Source organism: Lolium perenne, chromosome 2 (genome assembly GCF_019359855.2).
Source record: "Lolium perenne isolate Kyuss_39 chromosome 2, Kyuss_2.0, whole genome shotgun sequence".
In the NCBI taxonomy this organism is placed as follows: domain Eukaryota; kingdom Viridiplantae; phylum Streptophyta; class Magnoliopsida; order Poales; family Poaceae; genus Lolium; species Lolium perenne.
Window position 1 is genome coordinate 17,630,861 of NC_067245.2, and position 24,736 is coordinate 17,655,596.

Genomic DNA, 24,736 nt, shown 5'->3' on the forward strand with positions numbered 1-24,736 from the left:
TGAATCAATCTTTGTACCGGAGTCACACGTTGTGCCAATGGAAATTGTTGAAGGAAACCCGGGAATGTTCTGGTAAACCCGGGGACTGCGGGATCCAAGCCGGAAGAGGCTATGCTGGTGGACAGTATGGAGATAGACGTACCGGTATTTCTGGTTCGGGAAGCACCAACCTGGGTTGAACCTATTAAGGAATTCCTGATCAACGGCACCCTGCCGGTTGACGAAAATGAGTCGAAAAGGATCCAGAGGAGATCCAAGGCCTACACCATCATCAACGGAGAGGTGTACAAGAGGAGTGTTACCGGTGTCCTCCAAAGATGTGTGGAACCGGAAGAGGGAAAAGAAATGTTGGTGGAGATTCACCAAGGAGAATGCGGGCATCATGCCTCATCAAGGGCACTGGTGGAAACAGTGTTCCGGCATGGGTTCTACTGGCCCACGGTGCTGGAAAACGCTTAGGATTTGGTACGAAAATGCAACGGGTGTCAGAGGTACGCCAAGCAAAACCATACCCCAGCATCCGGTCTGAAAACCATACCGTTAACCTGGCCGTTTGCTGTTTGGTGCCTTGACATGGTAGGCCCATTCAAAACTGCAAGAGGAAAGATGACCCACATCCTAGTAATGGTGGATAAGTTCACCAAGTGGCTGGAAGTGAAACCTATCGCAACATGTGATGGGCATACGGCGGTGAAATTCTTGAAAGATGTCATCTTGCGGTATGGATACCCGCATAGTATCATCACTGATAATGGGACAAACTTTGCCCAAGGAGAGTTTAAGCGATTCTGCGAGGATAACAATATGCAGTTGGATCTGTGCTCAGTCGCACACCCGCAAGGCAATGTCCAAGTAGAAAGAACCAATGCTTTGGTGCTTTCCGGTATCAAACCAAGGCTCATCGAACCGCTTGAAAAGACACCGGGATGTTGGCTCGATGAGCTACCATCAGTGCTGTGGAGCATCAGAACAACACCGAACCGATCTACCGGATACACTCCATTCTTCATGGTTTATGGGGCGGAAGCCATGATACCAACCGATATCATTCATGATTCACCAAGGGTTCAGCTCTATACCGAAGAAGAGGTAAAAGAGGCTTGAGAGAATGATGTGGACTTGCTAGAAGAAGCAAGAGAGCTGGCTTTGGCAAGAATAGCCATATACCAGCAGAATCTAAGACGCTATCATAGCCGGAAGGTTAATCCGAGAGTGTTCCGGTAAGGGGACCTGGTGCTACGCCTAAGACAGCGCACTAAGGGACGCCACAAACTCTCACCTCCGTGGGAAGGACCTTTCATTGTGAGCAAGGCTCTACACAATGATGCCTACTACTTGATCGATGCACATGAATCAAAGAAGGGAAAGGCGGATAGGTCAGGGGAGGAGACCAAGCACCCATGGAACATAGCTTTGCTACGTCCTTTCTATTCCTGAAGATGTGTTGTAAGGAGTTCTTTTTTGTACCTTATATGCTATGAATAAAAGATGCCGGCACCTCGAATGAATCTCGGGGACTACCTCTACCGAAATTGCATGCAATGTGTTTATTTTTTTCAGTATACCGGTTTGGTTGTTGGACGTTTTCTCTTTCCGGTTTAGTAGCGTGCTAAACCTACCGGAGTCTTCGACTTTGCTGTTGTCCGAAACCCGGCTTCATGGCAAGCAAGATAAACCGGAAGGATCCAAGCACGTGAAACACGCAAAGAGAGGTCAAGAACAAACAATCCGAAGAAAGCTTGACTAACGCCGGTTATACCAGTTTTTTGTGAAAAATCTCGAGTTATTTCTAAGTTCAAGAAAGTGCTTGCTTGGCAAAAGAACTTTGTGACTCATACGCCAAACAACCCAGAGAGGAAGGCAGAGCCAAAGCAAAAGAACCAAGTGCGCATCAGATTGGATGCGGAAACAATTCTGGAGTCTTCACAGTGCAAGATCAAAGCAAACAATAGGCAAATTGCTAAGGTAGCATACAAACATAACTTAATAAGTTACCGGTATATCATATAAGTTACCGGCATAATGAAGATTAGCACAACCAAAAGAACGTCAAAGTATTACTTTACATCAAAGACCCTGACATACCGGGGTAGAATTTAACGAACATTGTTTTGATACAACAGATGCAACAAGCACATAATGAGAGTATTCAAGCAACAGTAGGCTGGGGGCCAGCTTCAGGAGCTTCCGGAGGGGCATCGCCTTCTTCGGCATCCTCATCCTCGTCTTCGCTGGAAATTTCTTCCTTGTCATCAGTGACTTCGTCCCTGATGTCGGCAGGAGGACGGATGAAGGTGCCGGTGCTAGCAAACTGGGCCACCCGGTAGGCGCGGTCCTGTCGCTTGGCGGTTAAGGCGGGGTCCATATCGGTAGGAGCCTTGCCGCGCAAGCTGTGGAGGGCGTCGAGGTCCAGCTCCTCGTACCAAGAACAGGCAACGCATAGCGCTGCATCAACTCCGGCACGGGCCGCTGAGCACTTCCACTCACGGAACCTTCTGCAGGCGTCCTTCAGCCGATCGGAGAGGAGCGTCATGCCGGAATCGCCTCCCCAGGCCACAGCACCCTGAAGATTTGCATGGCCACATCCGGCAAGTCGACCAGATGCCGGTCCACATCTCTCATGTGAGAGATGCGGGCGGCCAGCGCCACAAGGTGGTCGTAGGCGTCCCAGGGCGCATCCGGATTGATGAGAGCCTGCTCAGCCCTGCGCTCTGTTACCTTCTTGTGCGCAAAGGCCTGGGAATCCGGGAAAAGCTCTGCAAGGAAAGAAAAAGAAGTAAAAAGGAACCGGTATAAGACATACTGCCGGAAGGTATAAGCTTATAAGCTAAAAAGAAAAGAAAAAAGACTTACTGCGAGCCAGTTCATCGGCCTGAAGGACCAACCGGTCATATTCAGCCTGGTCCGTCGTGAGGGTGGCGTTCCGGTCTTGCGCCTCCTTCCGCAGCCGGTACTCCTCCTCCAGCTCCTTCCGCGGTTTTGTGCTGGCGTCGGTGAAGTCCCTTACCGACTCATCCAGCTTGGCCTCAGCAGTAGCCTGGGCCTCCTTGAGCTCCCGCGAATGCCGGAGTTCAGCTTCCATGAGCTGGTCCTTTAACCCAGCGGAGAGGTTCTCCTGGGCATCCAGGGCCTGGCGGTGCTCAAGGACAAGCCACTCCTTTTCAGCTGCAATCCGGAAAAAGATACGATTAACAGAAAGAAACCGGTAGATTAAAGAAAGACAAGACAACCGGAAAAGAAAATGATACCCTGGAGCGTGGAGAGATGGGTGGAGAGGTCCTCAAAGGAGGCTTCCGGAAGCGCTATTGTGTAAAGAACTTGTGAATATAGATTGAAAAAAGCAACCAGTACAAAAGAAGCCGGAGGGAGAAAAATAAACCTTGGCACTCGCTGTGGGCCTCGGCAAGGAATCGGTGCTCCCACAGAAGCTCCTCAAAGAGTTGCTTCCGGGTGTCCAAGGTGCCCTGTTCAAGTTAAAAGATTCTGGTAAGGCTATGCCGGCGTTTTGTTTCAAGCAATTTTTGCGCTAAGAATTGCGTACTTAACCCGAAACTCGGGGACTGGCTATGCCGGTTTTATATTTCTAAGAAAGTTTCGTGCTAAGAACTGCGTCCTCAACCCGAAACTCGGGGACTGGGAGGATATACATATAAATTGGAAGATTGAAAACCGGCATGAATTTAAAGAACTTTGAGGTTTGTGCAACTTACCACCACATTGTTGCTGGCATCGTGCCACGCGGTGTCGAACTCCTTGACCGCGCGCCTGAGCCGGCTGAGATGCTGCGCTGTATTCCGCGGGCCGGAAGGGTCGACCACCGGAAGCTTGTCCTTGCCCAGGCCGCGGGTAGCCGGAGACAAGTCCGCCTGGTTCCACTTCTCAGCGTATTCCTGCAGCGGGCCCAGGTTTACCTCGCCGCGGTTGAGCTCGGTGATCCGGCCCAGCAGAGCTGTAGCCTTCTCACTGGCCGCAACAACGGCGCGGCCGGCGTGCAGCACTAGTGACTGCGAGCCGGGAGAGGAGGAGGTCGCCGCAGTGACCACCGCAGCAAGTTGCTGAGCGGTGAGCTTTGCGCCTTCTGGGCGAATTGGCTCGGCAGCAGCGGATTTGCCGGTTGGAGCTGCCGGAGGAGGTGATGGTGCGCCCTTTGCTGGCGAAGGAGCATCCGGTGTCTCCTTAGCCGCTGATGAGGTTGCTGGCGCGGAAGGATCCGGCGCAGTCTTGGAAGAGGGGGCATTGGCCTTCTTCTTCTTCTTCTTGGGAACGGGAGGAACCAAGGGTTCCACCCGCCCGGCATCTTCGCTACCGGCGCAGGTGTTGCTGGCGCCGGTGTCTTCAGCTTCTGGAGGGGAAAAGAAATCCTCCTCCGCGCGATGATGGGAAGTTTCAGGAGCCGCGCGCCCCGTACTTGTGTTGCCTCCCCGAGAGGAGGCTGGAGATTTCCCGGCACCAGATGGTACCGGACTTCCTTGAGGAGGAGGAGAGGTCCTGGCGGCACCCTCGGAGGCTTCCGGCCTCATGCCAGAGGCGCTCCTGGTGAGGCTCAGAGCAGACCTGAGAAAGAAATGGGAAAAACAAAGTTAGAAAAAGCAACAATACAAGGAAATTGACATAGGCATCCCCAATGGGCCTGCCGAAAATAGTACCCGGGGTTTGCTGAAGGCCCACTACCCGAAGAATAAGAAGACTCGGAAGCCCAAAGATATTATTAAGGAAAGCTAGAGTTGTAATAGGAAGTGTTGTGTGTAATCTTGCGGGATGAGTTAGAAACCTCCCCGGACTCTGTAACTTGTACAATACGAATCCCTCGGCTCCGCCTCATATATAAGGGGGAGTCGAGGGACGAGAAAGGCATCGAATCATTGTTGAGAAAACCCTAGTTTATATTTCGTCGAGTACTTTTCGGCTGAAACCTTCGAGATCTACTTGCCCTCTACATCCAACGAAACCCTAGTCTACTACTTGTAGGCATTGACAAGTTAATACCTTGTCAATTGGCGCCGTCTGTGGGATTTAGAGGCGACAAGGAGCTGATCTCGATGGCACGTTCAAGATCGTCGACTTCATCGGCAGCAAGCAACATCATGGACAAAGGTAAACAGATCGCAACTGGTCTCGTTGATTTTATACCTCACCCGCCCTCCCGTTTGGATGCATATACGTATCTGGAGGAGCCCATGGAGATGACATTCGGGAGGTTCCACTTTCGCGTGGGAAGGAAGGAACGTATCGTCTCGAAATTCCGACCTTCTCGAGGTTCTCTGTGGAACATACTGAATCTTCAAGCTCGGCATCATCGGTCGAGTCAGGCGACGAAGGAACCTCTTCGCCACGCTTCATCAACACCAAGGCAAGCGAAAAACTCGCCAAGATCTTCAGCGACATGTCTTTCGAGTCGTCTGCGGACTCCTATATAAGCAGCGATTCCGAGAGCATCGACAGCTTCGATTTCTTCGACAAGTCTGTCACCATTGGAAAGGTCTTCACCAATCTCTATGATGGTGTCACCGAATCCAGCGACGCGCAGAATTCAAAATATCATCAAATCTACGCCATTGGAGAAGCAAGTCGTGATGAGGAGGAAACGTCGGAGGCTTTCGACGATCTGGGAAATCCATACGTCGATCCCTCTGACTTAAGGCGAGGATTAGGCAACAAATACGTCGGGCCTACACCACGTATGAGAGTTCAGTTGCCACAAGCAGCATGGGACAGAGCCGCAAAAGCTATGGATGGTTCAGAACCAATGGCGACAACCGCCACGGTCGAGGAATTGCAGGCATACCAATATAGACTCGCTCGAGCTGGAAGGGAATTGGAAAAACAAACAGCTGATCTGAACAGAAGAAAGGAGGCAGCTTCCGCGTCAAGCAGGCGAAGGGCAGACCTCAGTCGACATTCAGGAACTTCGGGAGATAGCCACAGAGAAGCTCGGAACAGGGCAAGGTCAAGGTTGCAAAACATACCCAGGCGAAAGAGAGAATCTAGTTCAAAACCTCGACATGTCCTTTATGTCGATAGACACGAGAGGAAACATCATTCCCAAAACACCGGAAGCTGGGTATATGGCGACACAAGCCTTTATCCTCGCATCTAGGCCACCTCCTGGAGATCCAAGGGAAGCACTTTATAACATGGCCATGGCAGGTGTTGGAGCCATGGGAACAGCGTTCGCATCGACGCCTCCCGAAGGATCAGCAAGGCAAAATAGTCCACGACCTGCGGTTGCAGCAGCAGCTCCCGAGAGAACAGGCGAAGCAAGGGACGCAGAAACTCAGGCAAGGGTAGACAGGGCACGACAACATAGAAGGGAACATCGACACTCTCCAGACATAGCCGAAGAGGACATGTGCGGGCTACCATGTTTTACTAGAAGGGTCCGAAAAACTCGGGTGCCCTCAGGGTTTAAGCTACCCGATAATTTCAAAAAATTCGATGGATTGCAGGATCCTGAGGATTGGCTGGTAGATTACCTCGAGACAGTGAAGTTAATTGGCGGCACAAGGGCAACGGCAATGCAAAGCATTCAGGTGCACTTGAGTGGAGCCGCAAGATCTTGGATAAAGAAGCTTCCAGTAGGTTCCATCGACAGCTGGACTGATTTTGAGGACATATTCATCAAGAATTTCCGGTCTACTTGCAAAAAGCCTGCGACACTCGAGGAGTTGAGATCATGTCGACAGAAACATGATGAATCAATGAGGAAGTACATCCAAAGGTGGAACATCATCAAAAACTCGGCAGAAAACATATCTGACGAGAGAGCCATAGACGCGTTCGTTGCAGGAGTCCGACGAGGAGATTTCGTGGAGGATTTGGGAAGAACTAACCCAAAAACAGTATCAGCATTAATGGAGATAGCAAACAAATGGGCAGATGGCGAAGATGCTGTGCACAATAAGCGACACAGGTCACCAGAGGAGGACCGCAATCGAAATTATCAGGGCAGGCGACGATTCTCTCGATTTTCGAGTTATGATCCACCTGGCCAAATTTCGGCTGGGTTTCGATCAGGCGCTGGAGGAAGCAATAGAGATAACTATCAACGAAGCAACCAGCAGCGAAATGACAACAGAGATGATTCGCGAAATAACAGACCAAACAATGGACCTAGGTTTCAGAGGCCCTTTGTGACCCCTGAGGATATGATGAATGGTCCATGCCAGATGCATTTCTTTGTCGACAGCAATGGGGTAAGACAGTCAGGACATTTACAGAAAGATTGTCGAAATTTTCAAGCGATGATGAGGGTTGCCGCGCAAGCCCATGCTCAGGCAGCAAGTCGAAATCCCCAAGGACCTAGGAGTGAGGTCCACCTACCACCTCCTCCCGCAATTACGGAAGAAAATCGACACCAGCTCAGAATAGCGGCAGCACCAGCACCACCACCATATGTCGATCCCAATTCCCATGGAGCGGTCTCGATGATTCAGAAAGGCAGACCATCCAATAGAGCTCAGAAAGTAATTTCGCGGCAGGTGCTCATGGCAGAGAAGATGCCTCCACCAACAGTCGAGTATCTCAATTGGTCGGGACAAGATATTGGTTTCACAATTGCGGATCACCCGCAACAAGTTCCTCGACCAGGGCAATCAGCACTTATTTTGCCGGCAGTAATCGCAGGATTCGATGTATCTCGAGTTTTCATCGACGGAGGAAGCAGTCTAAACCTTATGTATGCAGATACATTAAGGAAGATGAACATATCCTTGGCAAACCTTAAACCAACGGATATGCGTTTTCACGGCATCACACCAGAGAAGCCAAGTTACCCATTGGGGAAGATCAATCTCGACGTTCAGTTTGGCACCCGAGAGAATTACAGAATCGAGAGGCTGGAGTTTGAAGTTGTGGATTTCCCATCACAATACCACGCGTTGTTGGGGCGCCCAGCATACGCTAGGTTTATGGCAGTACCACATTACACATACCTGTTGTGGAGGATGCCTGGACCTAAGGGGCCAATTACAATGAAAGGAAGTTTTGCGCTTGCCGACAAATGTGATAAGGATTTTCATCGGCTCTCAGAAACCTTCGGGATGCAAGCAGAGTATATGGAGTCAAGACTCACAACAGACTACGACGTGCTACCAGATGTGGGGAGACCTAGTAAGGAATCAACCTTTAACACTGCAAAGGATTCCAAGGAAGTACAGATCCACCCGACAGACCCGAAGAAAACGACGTCCATCGCGACAAACATGGACCTCGCATAGGAAAGCGCGCTCGTCGAGTTCCTCCGTGAGCACTGGAAAATCTTCGCATGGTGTCCAGCTGACATGCCAGGAGTACCCAGGGAACTTGCCGAGCACCACCTACAATTGGATCCAGTCGCGAAACCAATCAAACAACCTCTGCGGCGTTTTTCGGAACCAAACCGCAAGGCTATGCTGTCGGAAATTAATAGACTCAGAGAAGCAGGTTTCATCAAAGAAACTCATACAGAAGCCACATGGGTAGCTAACCCAGTGCTGGTGCCGAAGAAAAACATGAAGGTCCTTCGCATGTGCGTCGACTTTACGTGTCTTAATAAACATTGTCCAAAGGATCACTTTCCCCTCCCAAGGATCGATCAAATTATCGACTCCACGGCAGGATGCGAACGTCTTTCCTTCCTGGATGCTTATTCTGGTTATAACCAGATTAGATTGAAAGAAGATGATGAGGTGAAAACAGCGTGTTCTGCTATCGAACAATGCCCTTCGGGTTGAAAAACGCGGGAGCAACATATCAGCGGATGATGCAGAAGTACCTAGCAGCGCAGATCGGGAAAAATGTACAAGTGTACATCGACGATGTCGTCATAACATCCAAAAAAGGCGACACTCTAATTGAGGATTTGAAGGAAACTTTCGACAACCTCGATAAGTTCTATCTCAAGCTGAACCCGACAAAGTGCTCTTTTGGCGTCCCTGCAGGAGAACTTCTCGGGTTCTTAGTTTCAGCAAGAGGGATTGAAGCAAATCCCGAAAAAATACAGGCAATCGTAACAATGAGGAAGCCAACAAAGTTGAAAGAAGTACAGCAGTTAACCGGGCGAGTCGCAGCTTTAAGCAGATTCGTCGCCAGGCTTGGAGAAAAGGCGTTACCATTCTATGCCTTGATCAAACAGGGAGACAAGTTCCAGTGGAACGAAGAGGCGGACAGGGCCTTCGAGGATCTCAAGCGCAAAATCTCGACACCCCCAATCTTGGTGGCGCCGAAAGAGAAGGAGCCTCTGTTGCTGTATATTGCGGCCACACCTCAGGTGGTAAGCACGGTACTTGTCGTTGAAAGAGAGGAAGAAGGAAAACTCCATGGAGTACAGAGGCCAGTATACTTCGTCAGCGAAGTTTTATCGCCTTCAAAACAAAGGTACCCTCAGTACCAAAAGCTAGCATACGGAGTGTTCACAACCGCACGAAAATTGCGCCACTATTTTTCGGCACACCCGATCATAGTGGTCAATGAAGCTCCCTTGTCAAATATACTCAACAATCCAGAAGCCACGGGCCGTGTCTCCCTTTGGGGAATAGAACTTTCCCCTCGGGACATCACGTATGGAAAAAGAAAAGCAATAAAGTCACAGATTTTGCCAGACTTCATCGCAGAGTGGATGGAGCTGCAAAACACAGGACCACCAGATTTATCGAGAACTTGGACCATGAACTTCGACGGATCCAAGAGATTAGAAGTTGCTGGCGCAGGTGTGATACTAATATCACCAGAAGGCGACAAGTTGAAGTACGTCCTGAGAATGACGTTCCCAAACGCATCTAACAATGAGGCAGAATACGAAGCCCTCATACACGGGATGAAGATGGCGAAAGCTTGCGGTGCAACTCGACTAAAAATTTTTGGCGACTCACAGTTGGTAGCTCAGCAAGTCATGAACCAATGCGACGCAGTCAACGATAGTATGATAGCATACAAGGAAGTCTACAACGAGCTCGAGAAGTTGTTCGATGGATGCGAAGTAAATCACATCAGCAGATTGAGCAATGACGAAGCCGACGTTCTCGCAAACATCGGGTCGCAATGCCTCGCAGTTCCTCCAGGTGTATTTTGGGAAGAGATAGCAGAAAGATCTACGAAGTCGACAAAACCAAAAAAGAAGGAGAAAAAACCCTCGGGGGCTATCAAAGAAGTACTAGAGGAAGAAGAAGAGGAAGATCAGGACATGGTCATGATGATACAGATACCATGGATGCAGACGTACATATCATACATCCTGAAGAAGGAAATACCCGACGATCCAGTTGAAGCAAGGCGAGTTATTAGACGATCAAAAGCTTTTACTGTGGTCAAAGGGGAGCTATACAAACGAAGTATTTCGGGAGTACTACAGAGGTGCATCACACCCGAAGAAGGAAGGATGATCTTGAAGGATGTACACGAAGGAATTTGCGGTCACCACGCGAGCAGCCGAGCTATTGCTGCCAAAGTCTTTAGAGCTGGATTTTATTGGTTGATAGCAATAGAAGATGCGAAAGAGATAGTACGAACCTGTGATGCGTGCCAGAGGTTTGCCGCAAAACCTCACTCCCCGGCAGCAGAGCTGATGCCAATACCTTTATCTTGGCCCTTTGCTCAATGGGGCCTCGATATGGTGGGAAAGTTACACAAATCCTGGCCAGGAGGAAAGGAGTACATGCTGGTAGCTGTCGACAAATTTACAAAGTGGATAGAAGCGAAGCCGATAAACTCACCAGACGGGGCATCCGCAGTTAAATTCGTAAAAAGTCTCGTCTTCAGATTTGGAGTGCCTCACAGCATCGTCACAGACAATGGCAGTAACTTCACATCCCACGAGTTCAAAGATTATTGCGAAGAAGTGGGTATCAAGCTACACTTTGCGTCGGTTGCGCACCCGCAGACCAACGGTCAAGTCGAGAAAGCCAATGGAATCATCTGCAATGGCATCAAGAAACGCTTATTAGCACCACTGGAGAAAGCTCGATACACCTGGCCAGAGGAGCTGCCCAGTGTATTATGGAGCATACGAACAACACCAAACACAGCAACACAAGAAACTTCGTTCTTCTTAGTCCATGGAGCGGAAGCAGTACTGGCAATTGAGATAGAACACGATTCTCCACGAGTCGTGTACTATGATGAAGAGGTGTCGAGAAAAGCACTAGAAGATGACGTCGACGCCCTCGACGAGGCTAGAGATGAAGTACTCTCTCGAGTAACCAAATATCAACAGGACCTGAAGAATTACCACAGTCGACGTTTACAGCCAACATCCTTTCAGAAGTAATCGGAGGAGGAGCATACAGGATAAAGGACAAGAAGACAGGGGTGGAGGAGCAAAACCCCTGGAACGTGGCGCAACTCAGGCGGTTCTACGCCTAGAGTCGAAATATAGTCCTTGTAAAAACACAATGTACTGAAATGCCCGCGAGCTTCCAGACGCACTCTTTTCCTTTTTCGGGGCACCGAGTGGGGCCGGGAAAGGTTTTTAATGAGGCGGGCTCGCGGTGCTGCAATATAGTAAAGATAGTGACAATATAGCTCTTTTTCATCGACACGCCCAAAGGCTCAGGCCCGACGATTCTCAATATAGCTCTTCGAAAAAAGATAGTCTCACCTTGGTATTAAATACCTCGCGAGTCAATAAAAATACAAAATAGTACTCGACAAGAAAGCTCGGGGGCTGATACTCGCCAACACTACATATTGAATAAATGCCTTGGTTCAAAACCTCGCAATACACAAATACAGAAAATAGGCACCGAAACACTCGGGGGCTAGACAAATATAGACATATGATGATTGCTTCACAATACAGTCACAATTGTGGCTTACAAAGAAGAGTTGTCTACCAAAGAAAAATTAGTCACGATTCAATATGTTATCAATGGTAATTCTGCCCTCTTCGGGAGCAGCGCCAAGAAAGTCAGCATAATGACCATCTGCAAAAAAGTCGGCATCCATCCGAAGGAGATCTTCAATCATTTCTTCGGCTACAGGCGAAACCTTCGTGTTAATTCTGTCGACACCAACTCTTCGACGCCTTACCTTCTCATGAACTTTTGCAACAACTTGGGTCAGGTCAAGCTTCGAGTGGCAGATCTGAAGCATGATAAGGGCAAACCTGGCGCCAGCTACTAGTTGAGCTTTTACAAAACCATGGATCTTGTGGGGATCCTTAAATCTCCCCATCAGCTCGGGAAGAGTTTGTGGCTGAACGTTCCGAGGAAACATGGAGTTATAAACCATAGACAGGGTCCTGGTACAAAAATCAAGGAAGTCGCGAGTTTGAGAGGTGCGATCTTGAAATCTGACAATCTGTCGGGTCCTCTCCGGGGTAGCCCAGAACAGAGAACCATGGTCAAGGGCAAGGTTAACAAGGAGGTTCGTCCTAGTATTTACCCTCTCTTCTTCGGCAGCAGCATCAATAAAGGAACCTATCAAGCAACGGTTCAGAAATTTTTAAGAGACGTAGCATGAAGACGGAAGGTATCGTGGTTTTATAAAAAAAAAAAAAAGCGACAAGCATACCCGACATATCCGCGCTGGCTTCATTCATTAACTCGAGCATAAAATTTTCTCGAGTAGTCGCCTTTTTAGCCTCAGAAACGGCGACTTCCTTAGTAGCCATGGCCTCTTGAGCTTGCTGAAGCGCAATTTTTTCGGCTTCAGATGCCTTGCGAGACTGTTCCATCATCACAAGCGTCTGCTTCTTCGCATACTGAAGTTGCTGCCGAAGTTCTTCCAATTCTTGCGGCAAGGAATCTTCGACAGGTTCAGTATTAGCAAGAACTTTTCTTGAGCGAGAAGGAGAAGGCAAAACATCGGAAGGAGCAGGAGACGGAGTATAGTTATCAAATACCAACTGAAATTTAACAAAAAAGTCGACATCAATCAACAAGCAAGATAGAGTTTTCATTGATCTTTCAGAATATTTACAAGGCATTACAGTGGAGCTAGTGGGATAAGTGTCACCAAATAACTACTTTGGCGACATCATCAAAAGCAAAGAAAGAAAAAGAGGAGGCGTTCAACTAGACCTCCGGCTTTGATGAGCTAGGAGTTGAAGCTGGCTCCCGAGATAGGCCAGGATTTTCTTCGCGTTGGGCTTGGCTGCCTTGATCAACGAACGCCATTTCGTTTGTTCTATCTGCTCGGTGGCGCCAACTTTCATCCAGTCAACAGTTTGTTGGCTGTCCGCGACCAAGGCAACAGTGCTTTCGACAGCAACCTTCATGTTCTCCTGGCGCATCTTCAATCCAAGATCTTCTGGCGGATCGAAATCCTTGGCAAGAGCAAGGAAAGTTTTGGGCTCCTCTTTCCTTGGGAAGAAGTAGGGGAACAGCTTTGATAAACCCGCGTTAGCATGTTCTATGCCTTCGCGAACTTCATTTCCATGAAACTCCAAGAAAGAGAGTGCGTCTAGCAGAGGATCATCGTCGGGATCTTCAAGCTCAAATTCTTGGTTTGTTTTGGCTGCCGAAGAAAATATGCGTTGGTCGACAGCAAGAAAGGAAAATTAACCCTAAAAAAGAAAAAGATAAAAGGGGATGACAAGATTACCGACAAAGCGCCGATTCTGCGCGTTCAAGCGTTTGGTGATCGCCTTTTCACAAGCAATCTGGGCGGCCTTGTGTTCATTCAAAGCAGCTTCGGCGTCATCAAGCCTTTTCTGCAGATCTTCGACACCAGCAGCTTTTGCCGTGGCCTTTTCAGCTTCTGCTTTAGCTTGGCTAGCATCAAGTTCAGCCTTCTTGCGAGCCGTTTCACTCTGCTCCAGTTTCTGAGCAAGAGTGTCGACAAGCTTGTTGGCTTCTGCAAGTTTCTCTGCCACAATAGTCAAGAGTCATCAAAATTGCAACAAATCAGGAGCAGGAAGTCATAAAGAAGGTGTCATTAAAAAAAATTATTACCTTCAGTCTTGCTAGCATATTCACGGTACCCAACAAATTGGGCACCGATACGAAGAAGCTCTTTGACCATAGGCTGTCAAAGAGGGACAAAGAAAGAAAACGTCGATATGGGAAAAATATGAAGGCATAAAATAAGGAAACAAGAGGAAATATAGATGGTAATAAGCAAATTCAGAACTTACGTCATCTAAGAGAGAATTGGAGGAGCTACCCAATTCAAGGGTAGGCTCCACGATCGTTTCTACCCTTGTCCTTTTTGGTGAAGGGACAAGAGGGCTCGAAGGTGGAGTGGGAGCGCCAACATTTAGTTGAGGAGGCGAGGATTCCTCTCCTTCGGCTGGCGTCTCCGAAACAACTAAAGTATGTGACGTACTCGTTCGAGCAGCCACATCAAGAGTTGGTAATTCTTCCTCATCATCACTGCGAATAAAAGACGACAGCATAAAAAGCAAGATAGACAAAAAAATTCGAGTACAAATATAAGGAGAAATAAAGACAACTTACGAGCTGATGAGGGATCCAAGGTATGGATCATAAGCTGCCTTCGGACGTGAAGGACCAACTTCTTCGGCTTTGGAGGTGCCGAAATCCTCGGCATCATTCCTTTTCCTCTTGTTCCTTGGAGAAACAGCAGGAGGAGGGGACTGTGCCGATGTAGTGCCTTCGGAAGCAGCCTCCTTTTCAGAAGATCCCGCAGATTTTAAAGAATCTACGGGTTCATTCACAAACGAGGGGGCATCTTGGTTGTCGTCGATAATAGCCCTTTCCTCGACTTCTCCACCTTCAGGAAGGGGAGGGAGCGAGACGAGATTTGGATGGTTCTATACAAAAAAGCAGGGGAAGATGTTAAAAGAGTAGGAAAATAAAAAAATAAGATAGCAAAGCAATAGCAAATCAGGCGACAAAGCTTACCTTGGGAAGTGGATTGGTGGCGCTGAATGGTTTTACGCGACAAGAAGAAGGGACAGGATCTTTTTTGCTGAGAGACGAGATTTTTCGGACAAGTTTTTCTAAATCCTTGACCTCTAAATCCGTCGACAACCGATCGACGTCCGTGTCGCCAGAATACTTCCAGAGAGGGTGTTTGCGAGCTTGAAGAGGCTGCACTCTGGTCCTCAGAAAATAAGCTGTGATTTGGATACCTGATAACTCTTTGCCGCGAGTATTTTGCAACTCATGGATACGAGCCATCAGGGCTTCCGTCGCTGTTCTTTCTTCTTCGGTAGCCTCCGCGTCCCAGGAGCGGCGGCGAAGAATTTTCTCGGCACCGTCAAAAGGAGGGATGTTGTCTTCAGCACATCCATGGTTCTCCTCCTGAATGTACAACCACTTCTTGCGCCACCCTTGAACCGAGTCAGGGAGCTTGACGTCGAAGTAGTCGACGGTGGGGCGAACGGAAATTACAACGCCGCCTATATTATAGGCGACGTTTGGAGAGCCATTGCGGCGACAGAAGAAAATGCGCTTCCATAGCGCCCAGTTAAGCTGGACGCCAAGGAAGGCTTCGCAGAGGGTGATGAAGATAGAAATATGGAGGATAGAATTGGGCGTCAAGTGGTGAAGTTGCAGACCATAAATAAAAAGCAGTCCGCGGAGAAAAGGATGAATGGGGGCGGAAAGACCACGGATGAGGTGGTCGATAAAACTTACCCGATACCCCATTGGAGGGGTTGGGTAGCTTTCTTCACTAGGGAAGCGCAGTGCGTTGGCCTTCTTACTGAGCCCCAGCTTCTTCAGAAGATTGATGTCCTGAGCGGAAAGCTTGGATCTTTCCCACTCCGCGGTTCCCAGATCCACGGCAGCCATTGAAGATTCCGGCGTGCTGTGCCTGGTCAAGCGACGCGGAGGCATCAACAATGGCGCAGGAGTGCAGAGCTTAGAGAATTGTGGAGCGCAGGAGGATTTGCAGAGGGGAGCACAGCAACGGCGCGAGCGGAAGTGCTCGAGGAAGAAGAAGGAGATCTTATATAGAGGTGCGGAGAAACGGGGGACCGTTGGATGGAAAAAATGTGCAGCAGATGATAGCCACGTAGAAGCAAGGGTAAAAAAGTATTTTACAGTGGAGGAGTTACGGTACGTGTGCCAGAAAAAGCGGAGGACGTGTGTCCCCCACTTGCACGACGTGTCAACGTGGTGGAAACAATGGACCCACAAGGCAGAGAGAGAGTGGTACTTACGCTTTATAGGCGGAAAAATTGCGACTATTAACAGCAATGAAGTAACTTTGACCAAGGGAGAAAATTTCGACAAGAAAAATAACAGAAGATTGGCGACAGGAGAAGTTATTGAATACTTCGGGAGCCCTTGATCAAATACAAGTTTTTGCCCAAATGCTCGGGGGCTACTTTGAAAAAAGTAAAATTCGAGTATGACAATATAGAATTTGCGGGAGCCTATGATCAAATGCAAAGCTTTTGTTCATAGCCTCGGGGGCTACTCCCATCGGGAGCGCTGTTCGCGCACCCGAGAGATAAAAAAAGAAGAGAGAGAGAAAAGAAGAAAATTTCGAGAAGAAATGACAATATAGCGACACGGTGCACTAAAATGTTGAGCCTACAACCAAGCACAAGTCCTTGGTTGTAGCCTCGGGGGCTACTCCCATCGGGAACGCTGTTCGGGCACAGCGTGCCCGATGAAAAGTATCAAAAAGAAAAAGAAAAGAGAGAAAAAGAAAAAGAGAAAGAAAGAAAGTAAAAAAAAGGAAGAAGGAGCATATTTCGAGTTATAAAGATAACTCTACATATACTCCCATCGGGAGAGCAATATAAGTCAGAAATTGACTCGATGAAATGTGCTATTCCAACATCCGAATAAGCACTCGACAATATATTCTCAGAACGCCAAAAGTTGCGAATAAATTCTGAATGCCGCAAAACACTGCGAAGGTAAGACCCCAGATCCGTTCTGTGCGGCGTGGCACCGTCTCTGACGACGGCTTGCTACTTTTATCCGTATCAACAGATACGAAGAAAAATCCTAACGGACGCGTTAGGTACCCGATAAATTTGACTGGGACTCGACAGAATGGTAAGACCTTAAGCGGCACCTGTCGAAGTTTACACCAGTATCCCGAGATCATGTCCAGGGACGTGATCTTGAAGTAGGTTTTTGCGGATTGCCACTAGAGCAGTTAACTAGTACCTGATCCGTCAGATGAACTAGCCCCAACTACCATTATCCCTGTACAATATAGAAATTCATGAGAAGAAATATAGACAAGCTAAAGTTGTCGAATAAAAATAAACCGTGGAGATTTTCCCTGACTCTACGATTCAAGTAAAATCTCGGGGGCTACTGACATAGGCATCCCCAATGGGCCTGCCGAAGATAGTACCCGGGGTTTGCTGAAGGCCCACTACCCGAAGAATAAGAAGACTCGGAAGCCCAAAGATATTATTAAGGAAAGCTAGAGTTGTAATAGGAAGTGTTGTGTGTAATCTTGCGGGATGAGTTAGAAACCTCCCCGGACTCTGTAACTTGTACAATACGAATCCCTCGGCTCCGCCTCATATATAAGGGGGAGTCGAGGGACGAGAAAGGCATCGAATCATTGTTGAGCAAACCCTAGTTTATATTTCGTCGAGTACTTTTCGGCTGAAACCTTCGAGATCTACTTGCCCTCTACATCCAACGAAACCCTAGTCTACTACTTGTAGGCATTGACAAGTTAATACCTTGTCAGAAATTCACAAGCGAAAGGCAAAAAGAAAGAAAAACCGGAAGGTTACCCGGTAGCGACCGGAATCTTACTCCAGTACCGCTTCGTGGTGTAGGGCTTGTCGCCGTCGCCCTTCTTGGAGCGCTTGGCGGGGGGATCTTCGCTGGAGCCAGCCTCAGAGGCCGGGCTTTGTTCTTGCGGCCCCGGGAGGCTAGGTTGTCCAGGAACTCCTGGCCAACCTCGGCCTGCAGAGGGGCAGCGTGCTCCACGACCTCTGGGTTCGTGCCGGCAGGGCGCAGATCTATAGAATAACAGTTTGTAAGGAAACTGGTAAACCAAATTCATCAGATATGGCTACCTCATCATCATAACCGGAATCATTTGCCGGATAAGAAGTTGGGAAATTACCGCGGTGCTTGGTGTACGTCGGGCCCATCTTATGTTTCCCCTTCACGTAGGGGTCCGGATCGCAGTCGTCCTGGAAGCGCCGGTTGGGGGCGTAGGTGGCTTGCTCCTCCGTGCTGATCCGGCGGAAGTTCTGCAACACAGAAAAAACAAATCAGTATGAGAAAGATAAACCACAAGTATTCCGGTACAAGGTCTCCCGAAAATCCCGAGGTCTTACTTGGCGCGGAGGAGAGTTGTTGCGGCTATAAGGAGCTAGCCCATATTTTCCGCTGGGCCTCAAAGCGTTTTTGCAGATCTGCTTGGCCTTAAGGACCAAATCAGAGGCGCTCAGCTGATAGGTGGTGATCCGGGTATGATCCATCCGGCCTAACATCTGGCAGATCTTATGAGCGCGGCGCTGAAGGGGCAGCACCCGGCGCGAAAGGAAAGCCATGACCAGATCGTCTGCCGAGAGATTGGTCTCCTCCTTGTTCTTCTCAATGAAAAGGCCAATCCGGATGGACTCCTTATCATCCCTAGGGTTACGGAGCCAATTCCTCATACTGGGTGGCCCGGGAACATATTCCGGAAGGTTGATGAAGTCTTCCGGTCCACCGTTCCGAACGTAAAAGAAGGATTTCTGCCAGGTCCGGACAGACTCCAGACCGGAAAGTTTATAGAAGGGGCTCCCTTGGCGGGGCGAGAGAATGCACCCTCCGCACCGGACAAACGGTTTGGGGGGCGGAAGATTCTTATGTTGGATAGAATTCTTCCGGAGATAATAGAAAAAAGAGAAGTTATCCACTAATGGGGTCATGCCGACATACCCCTCCATGAAAGTAGCAAAGGAAGAAAGATAAAAGATGGAGTTGCCCGGAAGGTGATGGGGCTGAAGCCCATAGAAGTCAAGAAAGCTCCGAAAGAAATCTGACGCAGGAAGGCCTAATCCGCGCTAAAAATGAGCAGAAAAGACCACACGTTCACCCGGCTTAGGTTCAGGCTGGTGCTCCTCGCCAGGGATGCGGCACCAGACTTCTTCCGGTACCCTTCGGGAGCGGTAGAGCCAGTCGATCTCCGCCCGGGTCACCTCGGAGCCCATCCATGCCCCACGAGTATAAGAATCGAGGTTGGGGGTAGAAGATTGGGCAGCGGCACCACGGCTCGAGCTACCGGCTTCCATCTCAGGGTCGCCGGTAGCCTGAGCAGAGCTACCGGCATCTTCTCCGGTCTGGGCGAGATCCGCCTCGAGCCCGTCAGAAACACGGTCAACTGAGATCTCCTCCCCGGAATAAGCGGTAGGGGTCTCGCTGTGACGACTGCTGGCAGGGGAACCCGAAAGATATTCTTCGGAAGACATGTTGGCCTAAAAATTCCGAGATCTACCTACAAACACTTTTCCTCAAACCTAGCCTCTCGTGAAGATCTACGAGTAAGAGAAAAAGCAAAAGAAAAGGAAGGGTAAATACTCTACCGGCCCAGGAGTAATGCAATGGAGATGGAGGGAACCAGTGAGTCCGCGAGGCTAACCTGAGGACGGCGGTGAAGGAGAAGTTCGAGGTTCACCGGAGTTGGGCGAGCTAGCAGGTGCTGGCGAAGAACGATGAAGAGGGAGAAGAAGCCGTGGCGGCGCTCTGGGCGGAAACTGCGGGGAAGCTGCGGTGAATCTCTGCGGAGCAGAGCCCTGTGGAGCTTCTTCGGAGTTCGCCGGAGAACGAAGTTGCGGCAGCGTGCGACGGCAAGGCGAGCGCGAAGGGCAGAGGCTCTAGGTGCGCTGGAACTAGCGAGTGCGGGGAAGAAGAAGATGTGGAACCGCCGCGCCCTTAAATAGGGAGAGAGGTTCGTGGGCCGGCAACCGCTGGGCCACGGCGCTTCGCCTCGTGGGCCGCCATGTGGCGCGGAGATACACGCGTGAAAAATGAGATGCCACAGGGAGGCCACACGGATCCGGAACGGCCGCGAGGATCCGGTGCGACACATTAATTGCGGACGCGGAAGTCGAAGGGAAGTGGCCCCTGACACTGGCGCTTCAGAAACAGTGCGTATGTCTCTGACAGGCATTGTTTCCGAGATATTCTTGACTTCGCCGAGGAGAATTTAATGACAAAGCTACCGGAAAAGATCGGTACGATGAGATGAGTTCGGCAGAGATGCGAGAAGGTTTGAATTGGTTTCCGGAAGAATTAAACCGGTACGTTAAGAAAAGGGAAACTGGCATGGTCCGTCGGATAGGATCCGCCGGACTATACCAGCTTCGGGGACTAATGTTGGGGGGATGACCCCCGGTATGCCAAAGGCATGCCGGAATGGCCTTGTTTAGGCTGTTGAGGTACCGGTTTAAAGGTTATTCTGAATAACAAAGATAGATTCATTGCTAAGTGAAATCATACCGGTATCCCAGGAGGGGTATACCGGAAGAGGCTAAGAAGGTACCGGAGTACCGGCATAGGCTACACTATAGCACGTCGGCAAGCTGGTCAAAGATTCTCTCAGGAGCTAGAGGACAAGGGTGAGCGAAGCACTTCAGCTTTAAACGAAGCCCTGGCGCCAAAGCAGAGGATGACGTAAAAGGTACCGGCGGAGGTCACCACCCCCTGATTAAAGTCATAGCCGGTACCGGCTGGGCCAAAGTGGCTTTGTAAAGTAGTTTGCCTAGTCAAAGATGCCATTAGGGTTTCCTAGGGTTTCTTCCCCTGTAAGCCACCCTCTCCCCTATATAAGGAGAGGGAGCACCCCCTTGCGCGGGTAGGTGATATGTGAGAACTGATAACCTGTAATCTCGTTTGATCAAGGAATAGAGAGATCCAAAGTTGAGCAAGTTCTTGTGTTCTTCTTCTTCTTCAACCTCTGGCCAAGGCCAAGTTCGTCAAGAAAGCATCCGGCTATCCCTCCGGAATCCATCCCATCCTTACCAAAACCCTCCCCCAAATCCTCTAGCGCACATTCGGCCCCAACTTAAGCCATCCCATGGCATCTGTCTGTTCACGACGACGACAGCCCTGGAAGGCCAACCGGGACTAAATGCCCTCCCGAACTAGTGCATGGCACGAAACTGAAACTATTATGAACAATTGAGATATAAATACTAAATACTTATTATTATTTGCCTCTAGGGCACTATCTCCGACAGTTCATACGTCCTTTATTTAGATTTTATTCAACGAAGATCTGCCAAGAACATACATCACAAACCGAAGGTGCCACTCAACACCAACAAACCAGATATTGGGTGAAAATCAATCATGTTATCACAACCTTATGCCCTAAGAACACAAACAATGCCCCACCAGCTGAAAACCGTAGGCATCACTGGGTCTTCCTATGATGAAACAGGGGCACACAGCCGGTTTAGCAGCATGCACTCACTTCATAAGGCATCTCCGCCATCAACTGCTTGCCCATCTTCAAGGAAGAGTTCCGCGTAGCCCTTCCCAGCTCTGTCGTTGACGCCGCCAGGAAGCGCCCATGCCCTGCGCAAGTCCATCACACCTCGCCCGTCAATGAGGCCCTGTTGTACCACGCCACCGTGACTCGTCGTCCTCAACGTGGTAGGTGCACACCGCTCCACCACACACCTCCATCTCCAGCAGCTGCTCCTAAAACGATACCCCCAAGAGGAGAGCAACACCAAAAGCGTCGCCATCGTCTGATCTAGAATACCCAGATCTAGGGTTTCCCCGGACCAACATGAGTGAGTAGACGCTCACTGCAACGACGATACATTCAACTAGGAAACGATGCCTAGACACCGCCAACGCCCGCCAAGACCGGGGTCGGAGCTCAGTTCTCACTTGCAGTTGCGTCTTCAATTCCCATCTTCCACCGGGACTAGATGTTTGAGCATGGAATCCACCACACCTAGCCAGCCGACCGCACCCAACGTAGGAGGAGGCCAACACCACCATGTCCGGGTCCAGGCCCTGACATCCTCATGTTGCAGATCTAGCTCAGAAGCACCAACATGTGCCTACGTTGGACACGGCTTGTCCAAGCCCATCTAGACCTAGATTGGACCCACCTGTACCGCCGTCTCGCGCCAGGAGGCCCTCTGGCCATCGCCATCCGCAACACAACCATATAGTGGGCAGACAGGCACCACTGCCCTGACCTGAACTGTGCCCTATGAACTCCGCCGACACCCCGGGCGGCGGCGGCCGGAGAAGAGATGCGCGGGGGGAGCTGGCAGCTGCGGGTGATACAGGAGTAGATCGTGTTAGGAGTTGTCTAAAACTATTTAGAAAAACATTGTCGTGCCTACTGACCACAGAAATAAAAAGAGGTACTACAACAGGTAGGTGTGTTTTGGAAGATCAAAGTCAACCTTCTTCGCATGATCAAACACAGGCTTCTCCATCAGCTGGCTAGCAACTAATGTTTTTATCTCTATATATGTTGGATCGAATTAATACATTGTACTGCTGGCTATATTTCTCAATCGAACAATGCCAGCGACTCTTAACATAACAACATCTTGGTGTCACACGTTTCTTTTATTGATAAGTACTCCCTCAGTCGCACAATATAAGATGTTCTAGCAAGCTGTCTTAGCTTGTAAAAAACAACTTTTCAAAATGTCTTATAATGATGCACAGAGGAAGTACTTAACACATAACATACTGAATAATAACATACGCTACTGGAGCAAATTTTCCTGCCAAAAAGAAACCACTACTGGAAAGAAAGAAGGCCCCAACAATAATTGTTGACAGATATTATAGAGCAAGGACTGCATGAGGAAATAGACAGGTATTAGAACAAGGACTGATGCCAAGCACTGCTGACTATATATTACTCAATCAACCGATGCCAAGACAGACTCAGAGACACTTAATATAAGAAGATCTCAAGCATTTTTTTCGGTAAAGAAGTACTAAGACATTTACGTACTAGACATGATAGTTTTACTATAATACACCACCACCGGAAAGAAAAGAGGACTGCTGCAACAGTAATTTTACTGCTAAATTACGCTGGAAAGAAGACTGCAGCAATACTCGTCGAATGATCATATCATCCAACTCAACAACCACAAAGGCAGAGCGCCAAGTGGAGGGTAGAATCCCTCTGAACGTTATAGTCCTCCAGTATGTGACCGTTCTGCAGCTGCTTGCCAGCATAGATGAGGCGTTGCTGTTTGGGGGGAATGCCTGACACCTCGTAGATCTTCACCTTGACACTGTCCACAGAATCTGAGCTCGCAACCCAAAAGGTTTGGCTATTTCCATCTACCATTTTCACGAAGATCTGCATCCTACCACCTGGACTGCCCGGACGGAGAACAAGGAGAAGAGCGGACTCCTTCAGAATGTTAAGGTCTGCCAAGGTGCTATCATCCTCCAGCTGCTTGTCGGCAAAGATGAGGCACTGCTGACCCTTGGGAAAGCCCTGAGTATCTTGAATTTTGGACTTCACCTTGCCAATGGTATCTAAGCTGTCAACCTCGACAGTGATGGTCAAGCCTGCTAGCGTCTCCTTTACATAGATTTGCATACTTTCTTGGAGGTCAAGCGTGGACTTATGCTGGATGCCGTAATCAGCCAATGTAAGGTTGTCCTCCAGCTGCTTTCCATCGATGAAAAGGCGGTGGTGTTCCTGAATCTTTGCCTTGACAGCAAGGAGGGTATCTGATGGCTGGACCCTGAGGCAGATTGTCCTGCCAGTGGGGCACTTCACAAATAGCTGCATTCTGAACGAGCATGGAACAAAATTTAGGAGAAAAAACTTTTATTAGGCTATATATAAAACAACGATCAAAACAGTCAACAATTCCAGCCGATAGTAGGAGCAGAAACTAGTTATCTAAAAATAGTAGAAGCTGTAATAGAAATAGACTGCATAAGCGTAAATACATACTGCCCTAGCATGCAAGCAAAGTTAAGTCTTGAGTAATTAGGTAATCGATTACGTGGTTCACTCAGTTATGTACATTGAGTAGATGAAGTGAGTTTTCAATTAAGTAACCGACATTTTGTACTGAAATAGAGCCCATACAGACGAAGGCCAAATCAGCTATCAAGACTAAGGTTACATAAGCTAGTGCGCGCTTCAGAGTTGCTACGGCGTATCGATCAAAGTGAAAAACAGAATATGCAGCCCTTAACATCCACCGCCGAATAAAAATTAACAGCAGACGCTTTTGCAGCTTTTATTTGGGTTATAGAGCACAATGCACAAAAGACGCCAACAGTTACAACAGGTAATAGCTCTTCAAAGGTTAACCAATACATATAAACAACAAAATATCTAAATTTGTTAGATTCCGTGGCAAGGACACGATACTATACCCCATCGTTCTGTAGCTGTAGGTGAGCAATTTTACCGGCAAGAAAAAAGGATGAACTATTATAATATTCTCCATCTAACCAATCCCAAGATCTAACAAATCATAGAAGGGACACAAAATCTATGAGGCAACCCTCCACTATAATCCTACATGACATTGACCAGCGACACCATGAATATGAATGAGACTGCTAGTAGTAGAGACAGGCAAAGGAACAGCTTCGTACGCACCTTGAAGTCGACGAAGTTTGCTAGGAGCAGTGGGTGTTCTTGCTTCCGTCGTATAGCGCAAAAGGAGATCGGAAGGGGAGGAGCTAGGGTTGGCTGGGGATATATGGCAATTTTTATACGGTCTGTTAGGCTGCAAGGTGCGATCGTGCGAAGGCAGGAACTCGAGTGACGGGGGTTGTTTTGATAGCAATATCAGAATTTCCATCTCTATCCGTCTCGTTTCTGACTTTAAGAACTCTCCTCCTTATTCACGTTTTCCCTTTTTTCTGGAATTTCTAGTTTCGAAAGAAATAAAACCTTTCTGTTACAGGGG

At 48.8% G+C, this 24,736-nt stretch overlaps 1 protein-coding gene across 1 annotated transcript; it reads right to left on the bottom strand.

Annotated features, from left to right (window-relative positions):
* Nucleotides 1-22,929: 22,929 nt before the first annotated feature.
* On the bottom strand, nucleotides 22,930-23,636 carry LOC127331341 (polyubiquitin 11-like). Its single transcript, XM_051357459.2, has one exon. The coding sequence runs from the start codon at nucleotides 23,593-23,595 to the stop codon at nucleotides 22,930-22,932; it is 666 nt and encodes a 221-aa protein (XP_051213419.1). The 5' UTR covers nucleotides 23,596-23,636.
* Nucleotides 23,637-24,736: the final 1,100 nt, after the last annotated feature.